The sequence below is a fragment of the Chelonia mydas genome, chromosome 8 (genome assembly GCF_015237465.2).
Source record: "Chelonia mydas isolate rCheMyd1 chromosome 8, rCheMyd1.pri.v2, whole genome shotgun sequence".
NCBI lineage: Eukaryota > Metazoa > Chordata > Testudines > Cheloniidae > Chelonia > Chelonia mydas.
In genome coordinates this window covers 64,799,420-64,820,566 of record NC_057854.1, presented here as the reverse complement: position 1 = coordinate 64,820,566, position 21,147 = coordinate 64,799,420, and the positions used below count along the sequence as shown (strand labels likewise).

Sequence of the window (21,147 nt, the reverse complement as noted above, 5' to 3'; positions counted from 1 at the left end):
ACATTCTAAGTAAATCCTGGAAGAAACAAGAAACTTGAATTTGTTCATGAAGCATAATTTTGGACTCAATAATTTGAGTAAAAAAATATACTGGGCCATTACATTTTCAAGTCTGAAGTTCTGCCAAGATATTCAATTACAGAATATTTTTGTGGTCTTCCATACCATGATCATATGCACAGTTTGAGTGGATTGTCCTACTTCTACAGTGATAAGGTTCTTAGCTATGAACGTTATCTCTTGTAGTACACATGATTTCTAGTCTAATTTTGTAGTCATTTTATTATGTTCATTATACAATATTTGGTATTCATACATTACATAAAATACATTTAAACAAAAAAACACAGGTATGTTGTGTCCAAATATAGGAAATCTGAGCCAAGGGTTTGTGCATCAGTTAAAAAACATAACACATACACATGATGGTTATCCCACATTGTTACATTTTCTATTCCAAGACTTAGTCATCATAAAGGCACAGTTGTTGTGGCTATATAACAGACAAATTCAACAATTTTTGTATTAATGAGTTCATCCTGAATACACTGTGGGCAACATATTCCCCCATTCTTCCCTCCAAATATAACAATCAACAGAATAGCCTTCTAAATATGCAGGTCACTGGTCATGTCAGCATGACCTCCCAGCTGATGAGAGTTGCTGGATCACTAGAAAATTAGTAGCAATAGGAAGGGGCCAGCATCTCCAATTACTTTGGTGAATTTCTGAGGTCAGCAGCAATAGGTACCAGGAACAGCTGTCCAATGAAGCTGATTATAGAGCCACCAAATGATATGCAAATCACAGCTATAGCTTGTTAGACTCTGTAGTTTAGTTTTGGTGCAGATTGGGACCAACAGATAAAATAATTTTAACTGGAGGAAGTTTCAGCTAGCCTCTTGCCAAACACAAAAACGTTTGCAATATTGAATGTAGCAACAATGGTAGAGTAGTAGCCTTGCCTGTTGCAGTAAAGATATATATCTGTATATGCAGATTTCTGTAGAAAATGGGGATGCAGATGTAGCAGATCTTAACCTGTTTTTTCTTAACCCATGTACATTTCTGATTTGCTTTTTCTAATATTATAGCCTTTTGGATTAAAAAGAAACTCCCAAATTTGAGGGAGAATTTTTATTAATGGATACTAAGAAAATTTGTTAGTCTCCAATTTTGCAGTGGTCTGTTAATATAGAAAGCTGAAATACTGTATAATAGGCTTAGGCCTAATAAAAGGCCTGACCCCTTTAACAGAATGTCACTGCACCAGGCTGTTCTAGCATGGCATCAAAACTTGACTACTGCATCTTCAAATGACTCTACTGAGCTCAGGACCACAAGGATCTTCCAAATCCAATTAATGAAAGGAAAAGCTCTTCCGGGGAGAATTTATATTCTAAAAGTCTAATATAATTAACTATGCATGGATTGGATTACTGCATTCAGGGAGGGCACTGCAGAAAAAGATGCAGAATTGCTGAAACTAGATGGCAAGAAATGGTAGCAGAGCTTTTGATAATAATTCATAAGAACAACCATACTGGGTCAGACCTGTAGTCCATCTAGCCCAGTATGCTGTCTTCCAGTAGTGGCTAATGCCAGATGCTTCAGAGGGAATGAACAGAATGGGCAATCATTGAGTGATCCATCCCATCATCCACCCCCAGCTTCTGGCAATCAGAGAAGAGGGATACACCACGGCATGGAGTTGTACCTCTGACCATTTGAGCAGATAGCCATTGATGGACCTATGCTCTTATCTATGAACCTATGAACTTATCTAATTGCATTTTGAACCCCGTTATAGTTTTGGCCTTCATAGGTTGACGCTATTGTGTGAAGAAGTACTTCTGTTTGTTTTAAACCTGATGCCTATTAATTTCATTGGGTGCTCCTTGTTCTTGTGTTATGTGACGGGGTAAATAACACTTCCTTATTCACTTTTTCCACACAATTCACAATTTTATAGATCTCTATCATATCTTCTCTTCGTCATCTCTTTTCCAAGCTGAAAATTGATAGAAAATACCATATTGCATATATACCACGTGTCATCTAGGTACACCCCCATTGTATTTATTCAGTGACAAACTCACTTGGGAGCATACGGCTACCTGGTTATCCATACTCCATTTTTTTCTATTCCATTCTTTCCCCCTCAGCAAAGGCATGCGTTTCTCACTGAGGAGTGCATGCACATGCCATGTGTGAAATCTCAGTCACATTTAAATTATTCCAGAGGAAAGAAGAAAAAAAAAAAAAGCACCCACCCACCCTTTTTTTTGAAACCCTGCAAAACAGTAATTCAGCATCAGCGAAATGTTGTAGAAAAGATGGAGGCCCAGGAGAAATTTCAGGCACAAGAAAGTTTTTCTATAGAAAGTTATAAGGGCCTGTGAGGCAGGGCTGAGACTGAGGGAGCTGCCTCCTCCGCTGTAACTGCAGCTCTGCTGTAGAACCGCCACCTGTCCGTCCACTCTCCTTTCCCCTCCTGGGCCGTGTGCTGCAATGGAGCCCGCTGTCTCTGTTTAATCACCTTGCTGCGGTATTTTTGGGACGGGGACCTCGGCGTTGGGCGTCGCCGTCTCCCGTTCCCTAAGCGCTCTGGTTTTTGACATTTGATTCTTGCATGTCCCTCCAGGGCCTTTTCAACAGAACCCCCGTACATTGGCCCCTCCTGGCTTTGCTGCCTGCTCCGCCGCCACCCTCTGTCCTCAGGCCCTGTCAGGTTCTCCCTCCTCTCCCGCCGCCCCAGTCGATATCGTCCCTCTCCATCCCCATTCTCTCCTTTCCCGCCCACGTCACCCTACTCCTCACCCCCTGCCCCACCCTCTGGGATTCGCTGCTCCAGCGCATGCACTCTGGTTGCCGTCCCCGCACGCACCGCCGGGGTGGGGACTGAGAGGCCGCCTGGCTTGGTCTCTGGCCGCTCGATTTTCTCGCTGCTTGTGGTGTCGCCATTTTCTACGGGAAGGTCGGGCTGGTGTCGCGGCGCATGGCAGGAGGTACCAGTAAGTTACGTTACCCAGCAACTCCTCGCCCCAGGGGCGCGCTGGCTCCAAAGCAGCGGCGCCGACGGGGCTGTGGGTCCCGTCTGCAGCGAGGCAGGCGGCGGGGAGCTGCGCAGCGCCGGGGGACGGGCCGGTGAGTGTCTGCACCGGGCAGCCCAAGCCCTGCAGTAGGGGGTCCTCTGGGCGGGGGCTGCATCCACCTTGCCGTGGGGAGCGGTATGAACGAGACCCTACGCCGGTGGGCCCTGGAGAGGCGGGATGGGTGAGCTCCCTCCTGTGTCCCCGGGGAGAACGTAGGGGCTGGGCTGGGGCCTTGTCCACCCTAGCCGGGGTTTGCCCCATGGCTACGCAGCAAGTGAGCGCTTCTGCCAGACTGGTTCCGCTCCCTGGCCAGAGTAGCGGTTCGGCAGGGGCCTTCTTTGCCATTGTCACGGCACCTGCACTAGGGCTTTTGCCGGAATAGAAATGTCGCAAAAAGACAACCGCACCCCATAAGTGATGTTATCTAGACAGGCGAGTTACTAGTGTAGATCAAGCCCCAGTTTCTAGCTGCGCTGCCCCACCATCTCCTGTCCAGAACCGTGTCTCCACAGCAAACAACTTCTGTTGGCATAGCTAGGCCAGGGGTGTGATCCCTGGTTGACATAGGTATGCTGTCATAAGCCCCACGGTAGGTTTATTTTGGAGTGTGTGGGGTACGGGATGGTTGGCAAAAGCTCGGTTTTACCAGTTTGTTGCCTGTGCGAGGAGCACTTTGTCATTATAGTTTAGGATCCTTCCAAATTCGCTGTCCATTTTGGTCAAGATCACTGCCAGGGATTTTTTTAAATTAGTCAATTTCATGTTTTCAGATATTTACACTTGAAATTTCAGTGTTGTAACTTTTGGGGTCCTGACCTAAAAGGCCATCAGGGTGGGATGGTTGCAAGGCTATATTGTGTGTGTGTGTGTGCGTGCAGGGGGTGGGGGGGTGTCATGGGATTGCCACCCTTACTTCTTCCCTGCTGCTGACAGTGTGCTGCCTTCAGCACTGGGCAGCCAGAGAGGAAGGCTGCTGGCCAGGCGCCCAGCTCTAAAGCCAGTGCCTCCACCAGCAGCAGTGCAGAAGTGAGGGTCACAGGGTATGGACTGTGTGTATGCATTTTCCTGGAAGTTTGCTGCCCAAGAAGGGGGCTGACAGCTGGAGGTGCAGCCTTTGTGCACTGGAAGGTGTGTGTGACAGCTGGCACCGCGGCCTCTCTACGGGGTGGTGTGCGTGTGTGTGACAGCTGGAGCCGTGCAGCCTCTCCACAGGGTGTGTGTGTGACAGCTGGAGCAGCAGCATCTCTGTGCGCGGTAGTAACAGCTGGAGCTGCCCAACCTTCTTCCAGCCCGGGGAGATCCCAGAGGTGGGTCTGACCCACTCTGGGAGCAGCACCTGAAGGGGAAGAGGAAGTCTCATGCCTCCACATCCCCAGCTGGGAACAGGGGCTTGTCTACACCACCCACCGGATCAGCGGGGAGTGATGGATCCAGCAGGGATCAATTTATCGTGTCGATGCGATAAATCGATCCCTGAGCACTCTCCAGTCAACTCCGGTACTCCACCAGAACAAGAAGCGCAAGCGGAGTCGACGAGAGAGTGTCAACTGTCGACTTACCACGGTGAAGACACCGCAGTAAGTAGATCGAAGTACATCGACTTCAGCTACGCTATTCACATAGCTGAAGTTGCGTATCTTAGATTGACCCTATGCGGTAGTGTAGACAAGCCCTGGAGTCCTGCGCAGGTTAGGAGCCCCCAGCTGCGTGCCAGATTTCACGGGGGAGATCAGATTTCACAGTTTATGATGTGTTTTTTCACTGCCATGAATTTGGTAGGGCCCTAATTATACGATACCTTTAGGGGCAAAGCACCCCTCATGTAGACATGGCCCAAGTCTATGTCTTCATTTGCATTTTTAGTTGTGTTTTAACACAGGTTGATTAATAACACAATTGTAAATTCTAGTGTAGACAGGACAGCCTGGTGTTAAACACCACTAGCAACAAATGTTTGTGATGTGGAACATACTTGCTTCAAGTACTCAAAGATAATGAGTAAGGCCCCAAAAATCTATGAGATTAATAAAAAAGAATGCAAATTTTATTATTCTTTCTAGTCTTCTGGGTGGGCATGTTTAGGGTTTACGTTTTTAAGCTCCTCACTGTTGTGCACAGCTGGGAGATGCAGTTTGAGTGGGGAGTCCAGCCCTTAGAGGAGAATGTAGATATGAGGAAACTGAACTACAGCTCCCAGAGGCACCACAGCAGGAGATCCAAATCAAAATATTTGGATTTTTTTGACAAAAAATTTAAAGTTTCTACAGAAAGCAGACACTTCATGAAAAATGTCATTGGGTTGAAAATCCAACTTTCAACTGAAAAACAATTTTGACTGAAAAATTTTGACCAGTGTTATATATCATTATAAACTACTGAAAATATCAGTGCACTCCTTGGATATTATTGTACTGCTGTTCTAAAGGAATCTTACAGTGGGAAAGAAGGGTTTGTTTAAATGTGAGTAAATATCTAGTAATCATGAGTTCTGATTCACTGAATGACTGACCTTTCTACTTAAACTATCTGTGCATACATTTCCTTATATGTAATATTCAGATAATAGTGTTTTGCTTTATGTGGGTATTGTAAGGTTTACTTAATGTTTTGAAAGTGCTTTGAAATATGTGGACAATAGGGTCTACATATATGCAAAATATTTTTACAATAAGAAAATATTATGTTATAAAAGGAGTGTGGAGAGAATAGAATCGTAGGACTGGAAGGGTTGAGAGATCTTCTAGTCCAGTCCCCTACACTCAAGGCAAGACTAAGTATTACCTAGACCATCCCTGGCAGGTGTTTGTCTAACCTGCTCTTAGAAATCTCCAATGACAGAGATTCTACAACCTCCCTATGCAATTTATGCCAGTGCTTAACTACCCAGACAGATAGGAAGTTTTTCCTAAAGTCCAGCCTAAACCATCCTTGCTGCAATTTAAGCCCATTGCTTCTTGTCCTATCCTCTGAGGTTAAGGAGAACAGTTTTTCTCCCTCCTCCTTGTAATGACCTTTTATGTCCTTGAAAAATCTTTTCATGTCCTCTCTGTTTTCTCTTCTCCAGACTAAACATATCTATATTTTTCAGTCTTTCCTCATAGGACATATATTCTAGACCTTTAATCATTTTTGTTGCTCTTCTCTGGACGTTCTCCAATTTGTCCACATCTTTCCTGAAATGTGGTGCCCAGACTGGACACAATGTTCCAGCTGAGGCCTAATCAGCGCAGAGTAGAGTGAAAGAATTACTTCAGTGGTTCTCAAACTGTTGCACTGGTGACCCCTTTCACATAGTAAGCCTCCGTGTGCGACCCCCCCCTTTTAAATTAAAAACACTTCTTTACGTATTTAACACCATTATAAATGCTGGAGGCAAAGTGGGGTTTGGGGTAGAGGCTGACAGCTTGCAACCCCTCCCCCCCCCCCCCGCATGTAATAATCTCATGACCCCCTGAGGGGTCCCGACCCCCAGTTTGAGAACCCCTGAATTACTACTTGTCTTGCTTGTAACACTCCTGCCTAATACATCCCAGAATGATGTTTGCTTTTTTTTTTTTTTTTGCAACAGTATTACACTGTTGACTCATATTTAGCTTGTGATGCACTATGACTCCTAGATCCCTTTCTGCGGTATTCCTTCCTAGGCATTCATTTTCCACTTTATATGTGTGCAACTGATTGTTCCTTCCTAAGTGGAGTACTTTGCATTTGTTCTTATGGCATTTCATCCTATTTACTTCAGAACATTTCTCCAGACGTTTCTCCAACGTTTGTCCATATCATTCTGAATTTTAATCGTATCCTCCAAAAGCACTTGCAACCCCTCCCAGCTTGGTAGTGAATTCAGATAACATCAATTTGGTTTGCATTTCATGTATACAGAGAGTCTGAATTTTAAAATAAAATTACATACCAAAAATATCCCCTAAAATAATGCTGAGGTTACAAAGTCAAACACTGAAAAGTTTGGAATGACAGAATGCCCATGCAACCTTAATTAAGCTTCCTTGTGTGTATGCATTTTGATGTAGTCTTTAACTTACAAGATCACATGTGGTTCTTTTTCCACAGGGCCATTAACAAGCCTCTACTGAGCAATACAAAATGACAATTTTCAGAGGCTTATAGTTTGGCCAAACTTGTGTAGATTTTCACAGGACAGCAAACAGTTTCCTTGATGGCTGCAGGTGGACCTCCCTGCCAAATTTGAAGTCTCTGCTCTAAAGCATGGAGGCCCTACAGCAGGGGTGGCTCTTCAGAAGTTAATATGTGGCTCCTTGAATAGGCACCAACTCCAGGGCTGGAGCTACAGGCGCCAACTTTCCAATATGCCGGGGAGTGCTCACTGCTAAACCCCAGGTTCTGCCACAGGCCCTGCCCCCATTCCATTCCCTCCTGCCCCCTCCCCTGAGCCTGCAGTGTCCTCCTCCTCCCCCCCCCCCCCCCCCGGCCTCCTGCATGCCAGGGAGGTGCGGGGAGGGAGGGGGAGGTGCTGATCAGCGGGGCTGCCAGTAGGTGGGAGGTGCTGGGAGTGGGAGTGGGGGAGCTAATGGGGGGCTGCTGATGTATTACTGTGGCTCTTTGTCAAACTACATTGGTAAATTCTGGCTCCTTCTCAGGCTTAGGTTAGCCACCCCCGCTCTACAGCTTTTCAGTGAAATGGCTGAACAAATTTTTAGCAACTGATAATAAAACAACTTACAAACCTTGGTCTTAGGAAACAATTGAACTGTTTTTGCTGAAACTTTCCAAAAAAATTCAATTTGAGATAGACACCTGGAGTAGAAGATTTCAGCGCAAACACTTAAAGTTTGGCACAATGATAAGCAACTAAAAATGATATTATATGGAAAGTGTTAAGTAATGTTAGCTTTGAGGGCACTGCCTATAATTCTATAACATGATTCTTATTTTCAATTATATTCTTGCATGGTATCAATTTAAAAACCTGCAAGTTCGTTCCTATTTTTGTAGCTGATCTTTTCCATAGATAAGCTTGATGTCATGATATCCTGACGGAGGCTACTGAAAGGCTCAAAACAGTACAGCTGCTGATATATGGACATGCACATCTTTTGAGCATCCTCCAGCACTGTCTGTAACACTGCCCACCACTTTCATGTCCCATCTGGATATGTTAGTATTGAGCTGGTTGTAATATGGAGCTGGAGACTGATGGTAATGGCCAGGAACTTAGTTTTATCTCTGCTTCTAACCAGGCCAGTATACGCTGCTTCTTGTCTAACCAGATCAGTGATCAGCTGCCGTGTGATTCACCAAACTGAGCCAAGCTAACAAGACAATGTCATTGGCATATTCAGGATCTTGGAGCAGAATGTTCAGCTCAATGCTACTGATAGTTGTCTTCTCAAGCTTATCCATCAACCAGTCAGTGACAGTCTTGGACAATAATGGTGACAGAACATGGCCTTACCGAACTCCTATAGAGATGGGACCCATCTCTTGCTGCAAAGCTGAGCTCTATGGAACCGAGGAAAGTTGAAGAACACCAGATTGATGTTTTTGATTCTCTTCTTCAGTCAGCTGCTCCATATTGAGGAGCAGGAGAAGTTCAGAGAGGAAGACCAATAAATTCCAAAGCTTGTGTACCAAGGAATGCTGCTACATGGGCAGCGAGCACATGAGCACCAAAAACTTTGGTGGAGTGACAAGATTGTCAGTGATGGGCTTGTGACCCAGGAGTCTCTCTCTTAGTGCCAGCTGGCAACGGGCACAACTGTATTGGGTTACAGGAATCTCCTGAGTCAGGTATTTACATTCTAGCTCACCAGAAGAGTGTCATGTCATATCTCTAATAAAATCCTGTATCACTCTGGTCATCAATATTATTGTGAAATGTATGTATAGAAACTATGTAAGGAGTTTGTGTATATATACTGAAGTTCTTAGTGTCTCTATCTAGGTACTGGTCACCAGCAAAGGTGAAAAACGGGTTTTCTGTCGCACAAGAAATGTTTATTTATCTGGCTGTTTAAATGTACATTAAGTATTGTATAGTTCACAAGGAGTTGCCACTCACCAGTCAGAATCAAATGCAAATGAAATATTATGGGAACTTCAAAGGAAGAAATCAAGAGGATGGGGGGAAAAAAAAATGAGTGTGGGAGGACGGAGTTCCCTATCTTGAGGTGCACATGAAGGTTTTCTCTGTTTGAGGGACAAAGACGACAGTCTGTCACTCTTCAGTAAGGAAGAAATGGACAGCGAGTTTGCTTCATGACAAAGCATTCTCAACCAGTCTTGCTTGAAAATGCTGGATGGGTGAGATAAACTTCTTTAGAGAGGAGGTTAACTTGTTGGTTAAATTTGGTTTCTAGAAAGTGTATTATGATTTTGTTTTATATTTAACCATTTGTTTCTAATATTTTTATTCATTATCAGTTGAATCTCTATTCTTTTATAAGAAACTTATCCTTGTTTTCACTATAAATATACCTAAGTGCTGTGGTGGCAAGCAAAGTGGTGGTCCTGAGATGAATCTATGAATGAATCTAACAAGCTGTTATATACGGTTCCTTTTGGAACAGCAGGTCTGGTATTTCTGTGAGTGTTCAGTGGATAAGGAACTGGATGCTACAGGGAATGCCTGTAGGGCTTGGGTTGGTTTGTATTTATCACTGACCTGTACAGTGGGGAGTAGGACCTAGAAAGTAGTGCTTGTGTTGTTTGAAACTGGTAGCTTCATGGAGCTGATCCACAGCAGGCACAGACAAGACTGCTGCACGCAGGTTGTGGTGTGATGTCTCTCAACCCTTGGTATTCCTCAGGAGGATCACAGAGAGAAACTGAATATATAATCAGACTACCTTAAGCACCTTGCCAGAGATCAGTCTGGGTGGTGCTCGATTTGCAAGGGGTCTATGTTCCTTTTGGAATTTGCCTTCCTGATGATGATGATTTTCCATAGACATTGTACTGGACAACTGTGTTAACCATGTGTTAAAGTTAAACCTGGGTGATGTCTCATTTCTAGTTAAGTTTTTTTTTTAGTTATTAATACAATATTCACAAAGTTGTCTCAATTTGACCAACAGTATATCTGTGCTACTGTACAACAAAACTATTTTGTAGCCCAGAAATATACTTCTTCTTATGCAGCACTCAAAGTATACTAGGCGCTTTACAGATATGTAACAAACACAGTTCTTTCTCCAGGAAACTTGCAATCTGAGCCCTGTGTCCTGCAAAGGAATCCATGTGGAATCTAGTTGAAGTCACTGGGACTTAAGGGCAGTGAGGCGGTGGGTAACGGCCTGGTCAGTCAGATGTATATGCGGGATTGGGGCTAAGCACAGCACAAATTGGAAGGCAAAAACTAGTGGGGTGGGGAAAGTCAGGGAAGGTAGGATGAGGTTAACCACAACTTATTGTATTATTTTGTAGGTCTGTACGTGAATCTCAACGAGTGTGGGATACTTTTTATTTAATTTTTTTCCACACATTAAGAGCTAAAATTAGTAAATGATTTTGAAGGGTTATGTGGGCTATCTAGGAAGGCTGAAGGAGGCTGGCGAGAGGATATAAAGAGGAGATGGGAAGAAAATGAGGTAATAGAAGGTGAAAACATGAGATAGAGATGGAAGGGGAGAATATGAGATCAAAAGTGTGAGATTCATGGTGGGCACCTCGACCAATGTTCCCTCTAACTTTTTATATCCATATGTGGAATGAATTTTGTTACGTGCTCCAATATGGAGGTGAGGTGTTGTGGGGATGGGGCTGAGAGATTCGGAGTGTGGGGGGGGACTCAGGGCTAGGGCAGAAAGTTAGGGTGTGGGGGAGTGAGGGCTTTGGCTGGGGGTGTGGGCTCTGGGATGGGACTGGGGATGAGCGGTTTGGGGTGCAGGAGGGGGCTCAGGGTTGGGGCAGGGGGTTGGGGTGCAGGGGGATGAGGGCTCTGGCTGGGGTGCAGGCTCTGGGGTGGGGCCAGGGATGAGAAGGTTGGGTTGCAGGCTTCCCTGGGGCTGTGGCAGGGAGAGAGGACTCCCCCCAGCCTTCTCTCGCTGCAGCAGCGTGGTGCTGGCGAAGAGTGCCTCTCTCTGCCATGGCAGCCCCGGGGCTGGCGCTGGAGGAGAGGCGCCTCTCCCTGGCTGCGTGGCCCTTGATAGCCTGCTGCATGGCCACACAGCTTAGAGGGACCTTAGACCTCGACATGTATGTGGTCAGGCTTTGGAAGGGACAAGTAAGAAGATGGCAGGATGGCTGAAACAAGAAGTGATACTACATTTAAGGCGAAAAGTTCAACAGTGAAAGCAGGGGGGATAAAAATCAATGATTTTTAAAAATAAACAAAAAAAAATTGGATTTTTTTTTATAAAATGCTTTTTGAGGGAAAAAACCTATCTAAAGATAGTTTTAATTAAGATACATTATAGTTCAAATATATCTCATCATGGAATAGGGATTATAAAGTATAATTCTGTAGTACGAGACAATATATTCATGTAATGTTTAAGAAAGTTTTGTAAATGAGTTCCAGTAGTTCATGGATTAGGGACCCAATATTATGGGGTTCCAGGGGCTTCTGTATAGATTGTTTAGGTTAATCTTTCTACCTACCCAATGGGACTCAGTGCTCAGTCTAGAAGATACCATCAGAGATGCTTAGTTTTACAGTTCTCAAACTGTGGATTTGTGTCTCCAGAGATAACATGCTTGTTAACAGCAAAATTGTGTTTAAATAAATAAATAAATAAATAATATATAGAGGTGAGAAATAACAGACTTCAACCCTATTGTCCCTCTGCAAATTTGTGTACACAGAGTCAATCTCTTACCTCTCTCTAAAAGTGCAAAGTTTCAAAAAGTTCAATGAATAGAAGATTGTTGGGGGCGGAATAGATCTGGACAAGGAGAAGTCGTCTGGAGATAAATGTGAGAAGGGAGGGACAGGCAGTAGAAACTAAAGTGAAACTGAGCAGCATATTGCAGAAGTCTTGAGGTCTTTCTGAGTGTAGCCTTCATTGATTTGAGATCTACCATACCATTCTCTCACTAGAAGGGAAAACCTATAATGGCAGCAGGCTGTAAAAGAGACCCAGCTTTTCAAGAACTATTCAAGAAATAAATGTTTGCTGATGATGTTTTAAAGAAAGTCACACCAGTGAACTGGTGGAAGTCACTTAAGCACTTGTATTCAGAGACTGTTGAATTGATAATATCACTTTTAACAGCAGTAGCTTCTTATGCTGGTGTAGAAAGAATATTTTCTTCCTTTGGATTAATTCATTCCAAATGGAGAAATAGTTTGGGACCTGAAAAAGCAGGAAAGCTCTTTTTCCTTTTCCAGATTATGAACAAACAGGAAAATGAAGGTGAAGATGACTGAGTTAGCTGCAGAAGCCAATATTTTAAGTTTCTCATGTTGACCTGGCTGATATAGTCGATTTAAATTGTTTTTTAATAGTTCATGTAACTATTTTAGTTCAAAACAATTGAAACAAAAACAAACCTGATTTTGAAAAATGTGAATGTTTAACTAAATTCAAAAATTCATATCCTTGTTTTGTTTAAATATTATGTTTGCTGTTGAAAAAAAAATCCAGAATACATAATGTTGTTGTTTTAGTTAAATAAAACAAATTACATGTCTGGTGATGTTTTCCTCCTAATACAGCATGGCAAGAAAATCCTCCAAATATTAATGATTGATGTGTTGAATTGGAGAGAGTTCACCTCTCAGTGACTTCATAAATATCTGCTTCAATTACCTTTGGTAAATGAAATAACCAAACAATCATTCCTTTTCTGATAAAGCTGTAAAACTTATCTGAAAAGTTTTCAAAATAAATCATTTTAAAAATATATAGTGTGTAGGTTCTAAAAATGAAACCTACATCTGTTTCTGAGTTATGAAGAATGTGTATTAAGGTTATAACAACCAACAAGAATGCACTTTTATGTAGAAATCCATGATTAAATAGAGTCTTTCTGAGTAGCGATTTAAATCAATTTGATTTAAATCAAAGCCACCCTGAGTGAAACCCTAGATGATGTCACAAGACTGATGGGTATAAACCAGGGGTCAGCAACCTGTGGCACAAGACGGCACGTGAGCCAATTTTTAATGGCACGCTGCTGTCTGCCTACCCTGGCAGACAGCAGCGTGCCATTAAAAATCCTGCCCTGCCCGCTCTTCTCTGCCCACTGCTCTCTCCTTGCAGGGCAGGCAAGCTTCCCCTTCTCCCCGCCTCTTCCCCCAGCATGCTGGGTTCCTGCCCCTCCTCCTCCTCCCTCCCTGTGGCCGATCAGCTGATGGCCCTTGCTAGAGAGGGGAGAGGGAAAAGCGGAGCTGCAGCGTGCTCTCTGCTCCAGGGACTTTGGGGAAGGGGATGGAATCGGCATATCCCCTCCAGCCCCCTGCTGTGAGTTGCTCAGGGCAGGGGGCTGGGAGCACCCCCACGACCCCAGCCCACCGCCCTGACCCATGCACTCCCTTTACACACCCCAGCCCTCTGCCCTGACTCCTGAACCCCCCCCACAACCCCAGCCCTGACTCCGGCACCCCCCACACATACCCAGCCCCCTGCCCTGACTCCTGCACACCCCCCCACATACCCAGCCCTCCCACATCCCATACCCTGACTTTTGCACCCCTCACATCCCCACCCCCACCCTGAGCACCAAATGGGAGCTCCTGCACACACACACCCCCCACACACGTTCCCACCTGCACCCCTCGCACCAAATGGGAGCTGCCCAGGTAAGCGCACCACACCCAACCCTGAGCCCCCTCCCTCATTCTAGCTCCTGGCCAGACCCTGCACCCTAACCCCCAGTCTACTCCTTTACCCCCAGCCCAGTTCTCAGAGCACTCCCATCCTCATCTCAGTGCAGAGAGAGGAAAAGAATGGCTAGAACCAGGGAGAGTGGGTACCTGCCTTCTATGTGGGCAGGGCTGGGACCCCAGACCGGCAGCGGGCGTTCAGCCCACTGCTGGTCTGGGGTCCTGGCTGCCGGCCCCGCTCAGCCCACTGCCGGTCTGGGGTTCTGGCTACCAGCCCCTTGCCAGCCAGGGTCCCGGCCACAGGCCCCTCTTAGCCCGCTGCCAGCCTAGGTGAATGGAACCCCAAGCCTGCAGTGGCTGAGCAGGCCGGCGTTGTAAGATCAGCATTTTAATTTAATTTTAAATGAAGCTTCTTAAACATTTTGAAAACCTTGTTTACATACAACAACAGTTTAGTTATATAATATATAGACTTATAGAGAGAGACCTTCTAAAAAACGTTAAAATGTATTATTGGCACGCGAAACCTTAAATTAAAGTGAATAAATGAAGACTTGGCACACCACTTCTAAAAGGTTGCCGACCTGTGGTATAAACATTTTCAATATTGTTTAGAGAAAAGGAAGATACTGTCATTGCGTGTGGGTCCCAACAGTCTTGAGCTGTGCTGTATGAACCAAAACCTCTGTTAATTAACTCCTAGGTACTTATGAATGTTGATTCAGTCTCTTGCCTTGAAAACACATTTCACTGATTGTAATGTTTCATGGTAAAAATAAACCATGACGATTATTATTAATCATGTTTATTATAGTGGAGCCTAAGGGCCAACCGAGAGTGGGGTCCCATTGTACTATACAAAGTCTCCTCTGAAGAGCATACAATCTACATAGACAAGACAGACCCGAAATAGACAAAGGTGGAGGAAGAGGTATAATAAACGGTGTGAACAATGTGAATATATATATATATATACACACACACACACACATCTTTTGAGTGGATTTACTTAGGGTGGGATAAGCTAAATGGAAAGGAAAGGGAAGTGGGAGACAGGACAGGGCTCTAGAGCGTAAGAGGCCCAGGTGTTGAGTGAAACTGAGGTGAACAAACTAGGAAGGCAGGTGACAGAGAGGGTTGGAGCAAATAGCCAATCAGCACAGGGCAGAGAAAGTCCAGTCAATACTGCAGAAAAGTCACTGATTGTCTAAAAGTCCATGCTTTGGCTGCTACTTCTACTGGCTGGAATCTTGGGTTGGCTGCTCTCTGCACTTTTTCTCCAAGGTCACATGGTGGGGTAGGCACCCCTGGAGTTGGGGTCAGTGGTCTCCTCTCCACACTTCTGTGTGCTGTGGGAGGGGTGACTCTGGCTGGACCCTATTTTACCCCTTGCTTCCTTGCTGCAGTGCAATAGTCCTTGCTTTGGCTACCAGCTGGACTCTCTGGCTGGCTCCTCTCTGCAGCTTTTCCCCAAGGCCACATTAAAATACCTTTTAATAATTGTAATTATTTTCTTCACAGAATATTGAAGCATGTTTGTTCCAAGGTCTCTTAAAGTGAAGAGGAATGCTGATGATGACCTAAACTGTACAGCAAAAATAAAAAAGTTGTCTTCTGGAGAACCCTCATTAGTGGAGGCCACAGACTTCAGAGATGTCAAGCCAGCTATAAAAGACGCTTCTGCTTCAGGATGTAATTTATATAAAGCAGTACAAGAATGTACAGAGCGACACACTTTTCCAGATTCAGACTTCCCCTTCGCTGATGAATCTTTGGGAAGTGACAACCAAAATGTTGAAGACAGCTCCTCTGTAGACGAACCCATTAAATCTTTCAGCAAATCCCAGCGCTGGGCAGAACCTGGAGAACCTATATGTGTTGTTTGTGGTCGTTATGGTGAATATATTTGTGATAAAACAGATGAAGATGTTTGTAGTTTAGAATGTAAAGCCAAACATCTTTTACAAGCTAAAGAAAAGGAAGAAGGGTTAAACTCTGACAGTCTTGTGAAAGTAGAATCAAAACCAGAAACTCTTTTGCCTGTCACGGTTTATACTTATAAAGAACATTCCTTTATTTTAAGCCTGCAAGATGACCAGATCAAGAACCTTAAATTACAGTTAGGTATTGTTGTCCAGGGCGAAGGAGTTACAAGACCTATTATAGAGTTTGAACACTGTGGTTTTCCTGAAACTTTAAACTATAATTTAAAGAATTCAGGCTATGAAGTTCCAACCCCTATCCAGATGCAGATGATTCCTGTTGGACTTTTGGGAAGGGATATCGTGGCCAGTGCAGACACAGGCTCAGGAAAAACTGCAGCCTTCCTGCTTCCAGTTATTATTAAAGCCTTAGAAGAGGTAATTAAAGTTTAGGGAGGTAATTAAAGTTTACATATATATTCAGAAAGAGGTGAGAAGCTTAATGAGTCCAGAGTTCTTAATATAATTAAAAATGGCAGTGATTTGTATTGAAGCTCATTAGTTTATTTTTTTTAAAGAGCTTTTCCCCTTAATACGATGAATATTTTCTAGTTCGGTGGGCAGGAAATATAGTCTCTTAATTTGACATTAGTGTACTTGTAGTTTCATTTTGTTCACAAAAAGTGACCTATTGAAAGGACACTTTTGGTGTTTTTTCTCCCAATAATTATGTAGTTTTCCCAGGAACTTAGGAGTTAGTTGCTAATGTTCCAGCATGCATCATTCTGTGACATCACAAATACTATGAGGGCTGTAAAGACATTCCTGGTATTCATGTGATTTCACAGATGAATTCAGGCTGTGATGTCTTCAGCCAATCAGCAAATATCCAGAGGAATTCAGAGGGTAAAATAATTTTTAAAGGGTAGGTAAAACTTATTTTTGTGCTGACTGCTTCCCGCAACCTCATCAAAAGGGGCCCATCAGTGTATATTTTAATACTTAACTCCAATACCATTTGAAGTAAGGAAAAAGAGACTAACATGAATGCTTACATTTCATAGTGCAAGTTTTCAAGCAATGGGTGATCTTGCATACTATTCTGTACTTCAGTTTCAGGATACAGTTTGGTGACTTTGCAGTCCAGATTCTCATTTGAACATTGAAATTTTTTTTGGTGGGTTTAAATCAAAGTGTCTCTAATTTAGGAGGGTCTACCCCATCCCCCCTATAATACACTATGGCTTATTTATATCCTGGTGACATCTGAAAAACTTTAGTTTGTCTCTATAACTTGTTAATTTTTAGGATAATAATTATTGGTTATTATGGGTGGGAGGGAAATGGCTTTACTTTTCCAAGTAATTGGTGGCAGTTTAGGGTTGGATGATCCAAAATGCAGTAGAATCACTATAGTTCTTTGAGTAGTATCCTTATGGGTGCTCCACTTCAGCGGCGCATGTGCCTCTCAATCAAAGATTTTCAGTTAGTAATGTGCTTTCTTGTGCGTTATGCCTCCTTGTGTTGGACACTAAGTCCATATAGGTGAGTACGAACAAACTGCCCTTCAGTTCCTTCTCAACCGCCTCAGCCTGAGAGGGAGCCTTAGTGTGTCTGTCTCGAGCATGCTTCATCTTTTCTATTTTTCTATAGTTGATTGATTAATTAGTATAGTTATAGTTAGTTAAGAAGTGAGAGGATTGTTTTTCTCCCCCCCTCCCCCCCCGTCCCGACAGTCACAGGGAAGATTCTTATTATTATCAAGGGTGATGGAGGGGCATGTAGGGTTGGTTCCAACTTCCATATGGGCTCCCCTAGTAGCCACACTGGGACCCCTAGGATGCTTCTTGGCAGCAATTTGCCAGACCACCTATACTGCTCATAGAGAGGCTAGAGTTGCACAGCTCTCCTCCCCAATGAGCCCCCTCCCCACACACAAAGAGATGTTTGGAGACCAGGAAGCCAGGGTGGATAAAGAGGCCACCCCTCAAACACTTATTTCATCCTCTTCTCTGGATGAGGTGGTTATACCTCCACCACCATTCATTGCCACAGATTTTCAGCAATTTCAAGAAGTCATAAAGTGGGTAGCAAATTTCTCTTGAAGTCAAGGATTCACAGCACAAACTGTTGGATATCCTATCGTCCGCAACAACCTCCAGGGTGGCGTTACCCATTAACGAGATACTCCTACATCCATCTAAGACTGTATGGCAGACACCTTCCACTGTTCGGACCACATCTAAACAGGCAGATAACCCCTTAAGGATTCTGACCTTTTGTGCTCCCCTGCTCCACCTAACTCCCTGATGGTGATGTGTGGGGAGTAAATGAGCATGATAGACGGTACTTCTCTATGTCTACCCTGTAAGACAAAGACACTGGATCTCTGGACAAAAGAGCAGTGGCAGCAGTGGCGACTTACCCCTGACAAGAAGCAATTATAGTTTTTCCATATCTCGATGATTGATTACTCAAGGGCAGTTCCTATGAAGCAGTGCTGTCTTCCACTCAGACAGCCCTTGTTCTGTCCCATGTTAACCCCTGCAGTTTAGCCTGAAACTGAATGTAAAAAAAAATCCACTTTAATCCTGTACAGAAGATAGTTTATAGGGGTATATTTGGACTTGTTGGCAGCCAGGGACTACCTTCCCTTAGACAGATTTGTAACTTTGGCAGTTCTGGTACAGGCAATTCAGTGTAGCCCTCAGACTACAATAAGGAACAGTTCCTGGGGCACATGACAACTTGTACCTTTGACCAGTCATGCAGGGCTACACTGCTTCCGGGGTTGGCTCAGAATGATCCATTCTCCAGTCAGACACATTGGACAGACAGGAGAGTAACTCCCTACACTGGTGGAAGGATCAACTCCGTGTCTTTTCAGGGATTCCTTTCTGTCGCTTAGCTCCATTAGTGACTTTAATAACAGATGGATCTCTGTTGGGATTGGGAGCCCACCTCAATATCCTCGCAACTCAGGGAAGATGAACAACTCCAGAAACCAGTCTCCACATCAATCTGTTGGTGCTTAGGGCTGTCAGGAACGCTTACCTTTATTTCCTGCCCCTCATCGGGGGTACATCAATCAGGGTCATGACGGACAATGTATCTTGCATGTTCTGTTTCAATGAGCAAGAAGGAACAGGATCCTCCTTCTGTGTGCCAAGGCCATGAAACTATGGAACTGGTGGATAGATCATCAGACCCAAATTTCAGCAGTCTGTTTCCCAGGTATTCAGAACAACACATCTGATGATGTTGGTACAGCTCTCAAGACTATGAATGGGAGCTAAATGCACAAGTTCTCCACAGCATGTTCAAAAAATGGGGACTGCTGGGGATCTCTTTGCCACCTCCAAAAACAGGAAGGGTGCCCTCTTCTCTGCTCAAGAAGAGGTCTGGGCCATCAATCCTGGGGGACACCTCTTTTCTGTCTTGTAAGAAGGGTCTGTTCTGTGCCTTTCCACAACACTGCTGATACTAAGGGTGATGAGCAAAATCAGACAGGAGAGGGCCAAAGTTATCCATATAGTGCTGACATGGCTGAGACAAGCTTGGTACCCTTACCTGCTTCATCTGTGTCCAAACGCAGCTCAAGCTCCTGTCCACTCCTCATCTCCTCTCATTGAGTGTGGGCCATGTGCTTCATCCTAACCTAGCAGTTCTTGCCTCAGGGTGTGGTTCAGAGTTAGAATCCTCCTGCTCTATAGAAATACAACAGGTACAAGAGGTATAACAGATGTTACTGAATAGTGGAAAGAGGTCAACTTGTACTACTTACCTGCAAAAATGGAAGAGTTTCTTCCATTGGTGGTGGTGTCACTCCTTCCTGCCAGAATTTCTGCCATCCTGCATTACCTGTTGGATCTGAAGAAATTAGGGTTATCAGTTAGTTTGATTAAGGTCCAAATACCAGCCTTTCATCCTTCGTTAAAAGTATTTTCCATTTTTGCTCCCTTGATATTGACTAGGTTTATTAAGGGTTTGGGGAATCTCTACCCTCAGATTAGAGACCCCACCCCAACCTGGAACCTCAGTTTGGTACTCGGTTACCTTATGAGACCTCTATCTGAACCTATGGCAACCAACTCTCTGCTCCATTTATCTATGAAGACAGTCTTTTTTACTAGCCATCATGTCAGTTCAAAGGGTTGGGGAGATTGGAGTCTTGACAGATTCTCACCCCCCCTCCTCGAGCTCTGGAACCCCCACACTTTGCAGGGTCCTAGAGCCTGGGTTCCAGCCCAAACCCAGAAGTCTACACAGCAGTGAAACAACCCTGCAGCCCAAACCCCTCAAGCCTGACTTGGCTGGCACAGGCCAGCCGCAGGTTATTCTTTGCTGTGTAGGCATACCCTAAAGGCTCTTTACACTGCTCTGGCGCATAAAGGAGCTTTGAAGTTGGTATACATTACATTGCAGTCACTGCCAGAGCAGTGTAAAGGGACCTAAATGTCAATTAGAATCCTTTATCTTTCAGTTGAATATTAGAGTTGGCTCCATGAATGATTTTAGTAGGCTGTTTACTAGCTAATTAATCAAAATGACTGCACTACATAACTATGTCTCTGTAGAAAGATTTATGTTAGGTTTTCACCAAAGAATGAAAATTCGATGGTGGATAGAAGTATTTTTTTTTCCTTTTTAGACTAAAACTCCGTCTGCACTTATTCTGACACCAACGAGAGAGTTAGCCATTCAGATAGAGAGACAAGCTAAAGAGCTGATGATTGGTCTGCCAAACATGAGAACAGTTCTTCTTGTAGGAGGTTTACCACTGCCACCCCAACTTCATCGTCTAAAACAAACTGTTAAGGTAAGAACCATTGTGTGAAAGAGTTCCTTGAAGAAAGATGTTTTTATGGCATGTGTAGGAAATAAAAACTGATGACTTAACCTTTGACTTGAATTTGCGTGTTTTACATCAGTGGTGCCCAACCTCATTACACAGGAGGGCCATATAAATCTAAGCCACAACCTTGTGTGGGTCAAACAGATTTTACATATTTTAATCAGATTTATAGTCCCCTGTACTGATATATATTTTAAGTTCAGCTTGTTTTGTATGTATTTAGATGGGTTGTTTCTACGTATAGCATTGTCTATTTAAAAACAAAGAAATCAGTGCATAAAATGTGTATCAGAATTACAGAAAATGGGGAAAAAAACAGTGAAGAACACAAAACACTAATGAATCTGCTGTTGAAGCAGGCTGTGGGCGTTATGAAATGCTCTGGTGGGCTGTAGGTTGGGCACCCTTGCTCTACACAATGAGTCTAGACCCTTAGCAGTAAAGATTAGCTCCTGAATTTTTATAGTAACTAGAGCTGTCAATTAATCACAATTAACTCACGCGATTATCTCAAAAGAATTAACTGCG

The 21,147-nt window shown here is 43.9% G+C and overlaps 1 protein-coding gene across 13 annotated transcripts in view; it reads left to right on the top strand.

Moving 5' to 3' along the window:
* The first annotated feature begins 270 nt into the window (after window positions 1-270).
* The window catches only part of DDX59 (DEAD-box helicase 59), a 39,901-nt gene continuing 19,024 nt past the window's right edge, over window positions 271-21,147 (top strand). The window contains exons 1-5 of one of the 13 annotated variants that reach the window (XM_043520770.1): window positions 271-3,014; window positions 8,315-8,864; window positions 12,733-12,831; window positions 15,364-16,202; window positions 20,416-20,583. In XM_043520770.1, the coding sequence (XP_043376705.1) occupies window positions 15,375-16,202; window positions 20,416-20,583 (996 nt within the window). In that variant the 5' untranslated portion in view covers window positions 271-3,014; window positions 8,315-8,864; window positions 12,733-12,831; window positions 15,364-15,374. Of the gene's footprint in view, window positions 3,148-3,551; window positions 3,685-3,711; window positions 4,264-4,307; window positions 4,673-8,314; window positions 8,865-12,732; window positions 12,832-14,098; window positions 14,774-15,363; window positions 16,203-20,415; window positions 20,584-21,147 lie in introns of those variants that run through there. The other 12 variants (XM_043520768.1, XM_027817567.3, XM_037907235.2 and 9 more) reach the window with 12 other exon arrangements.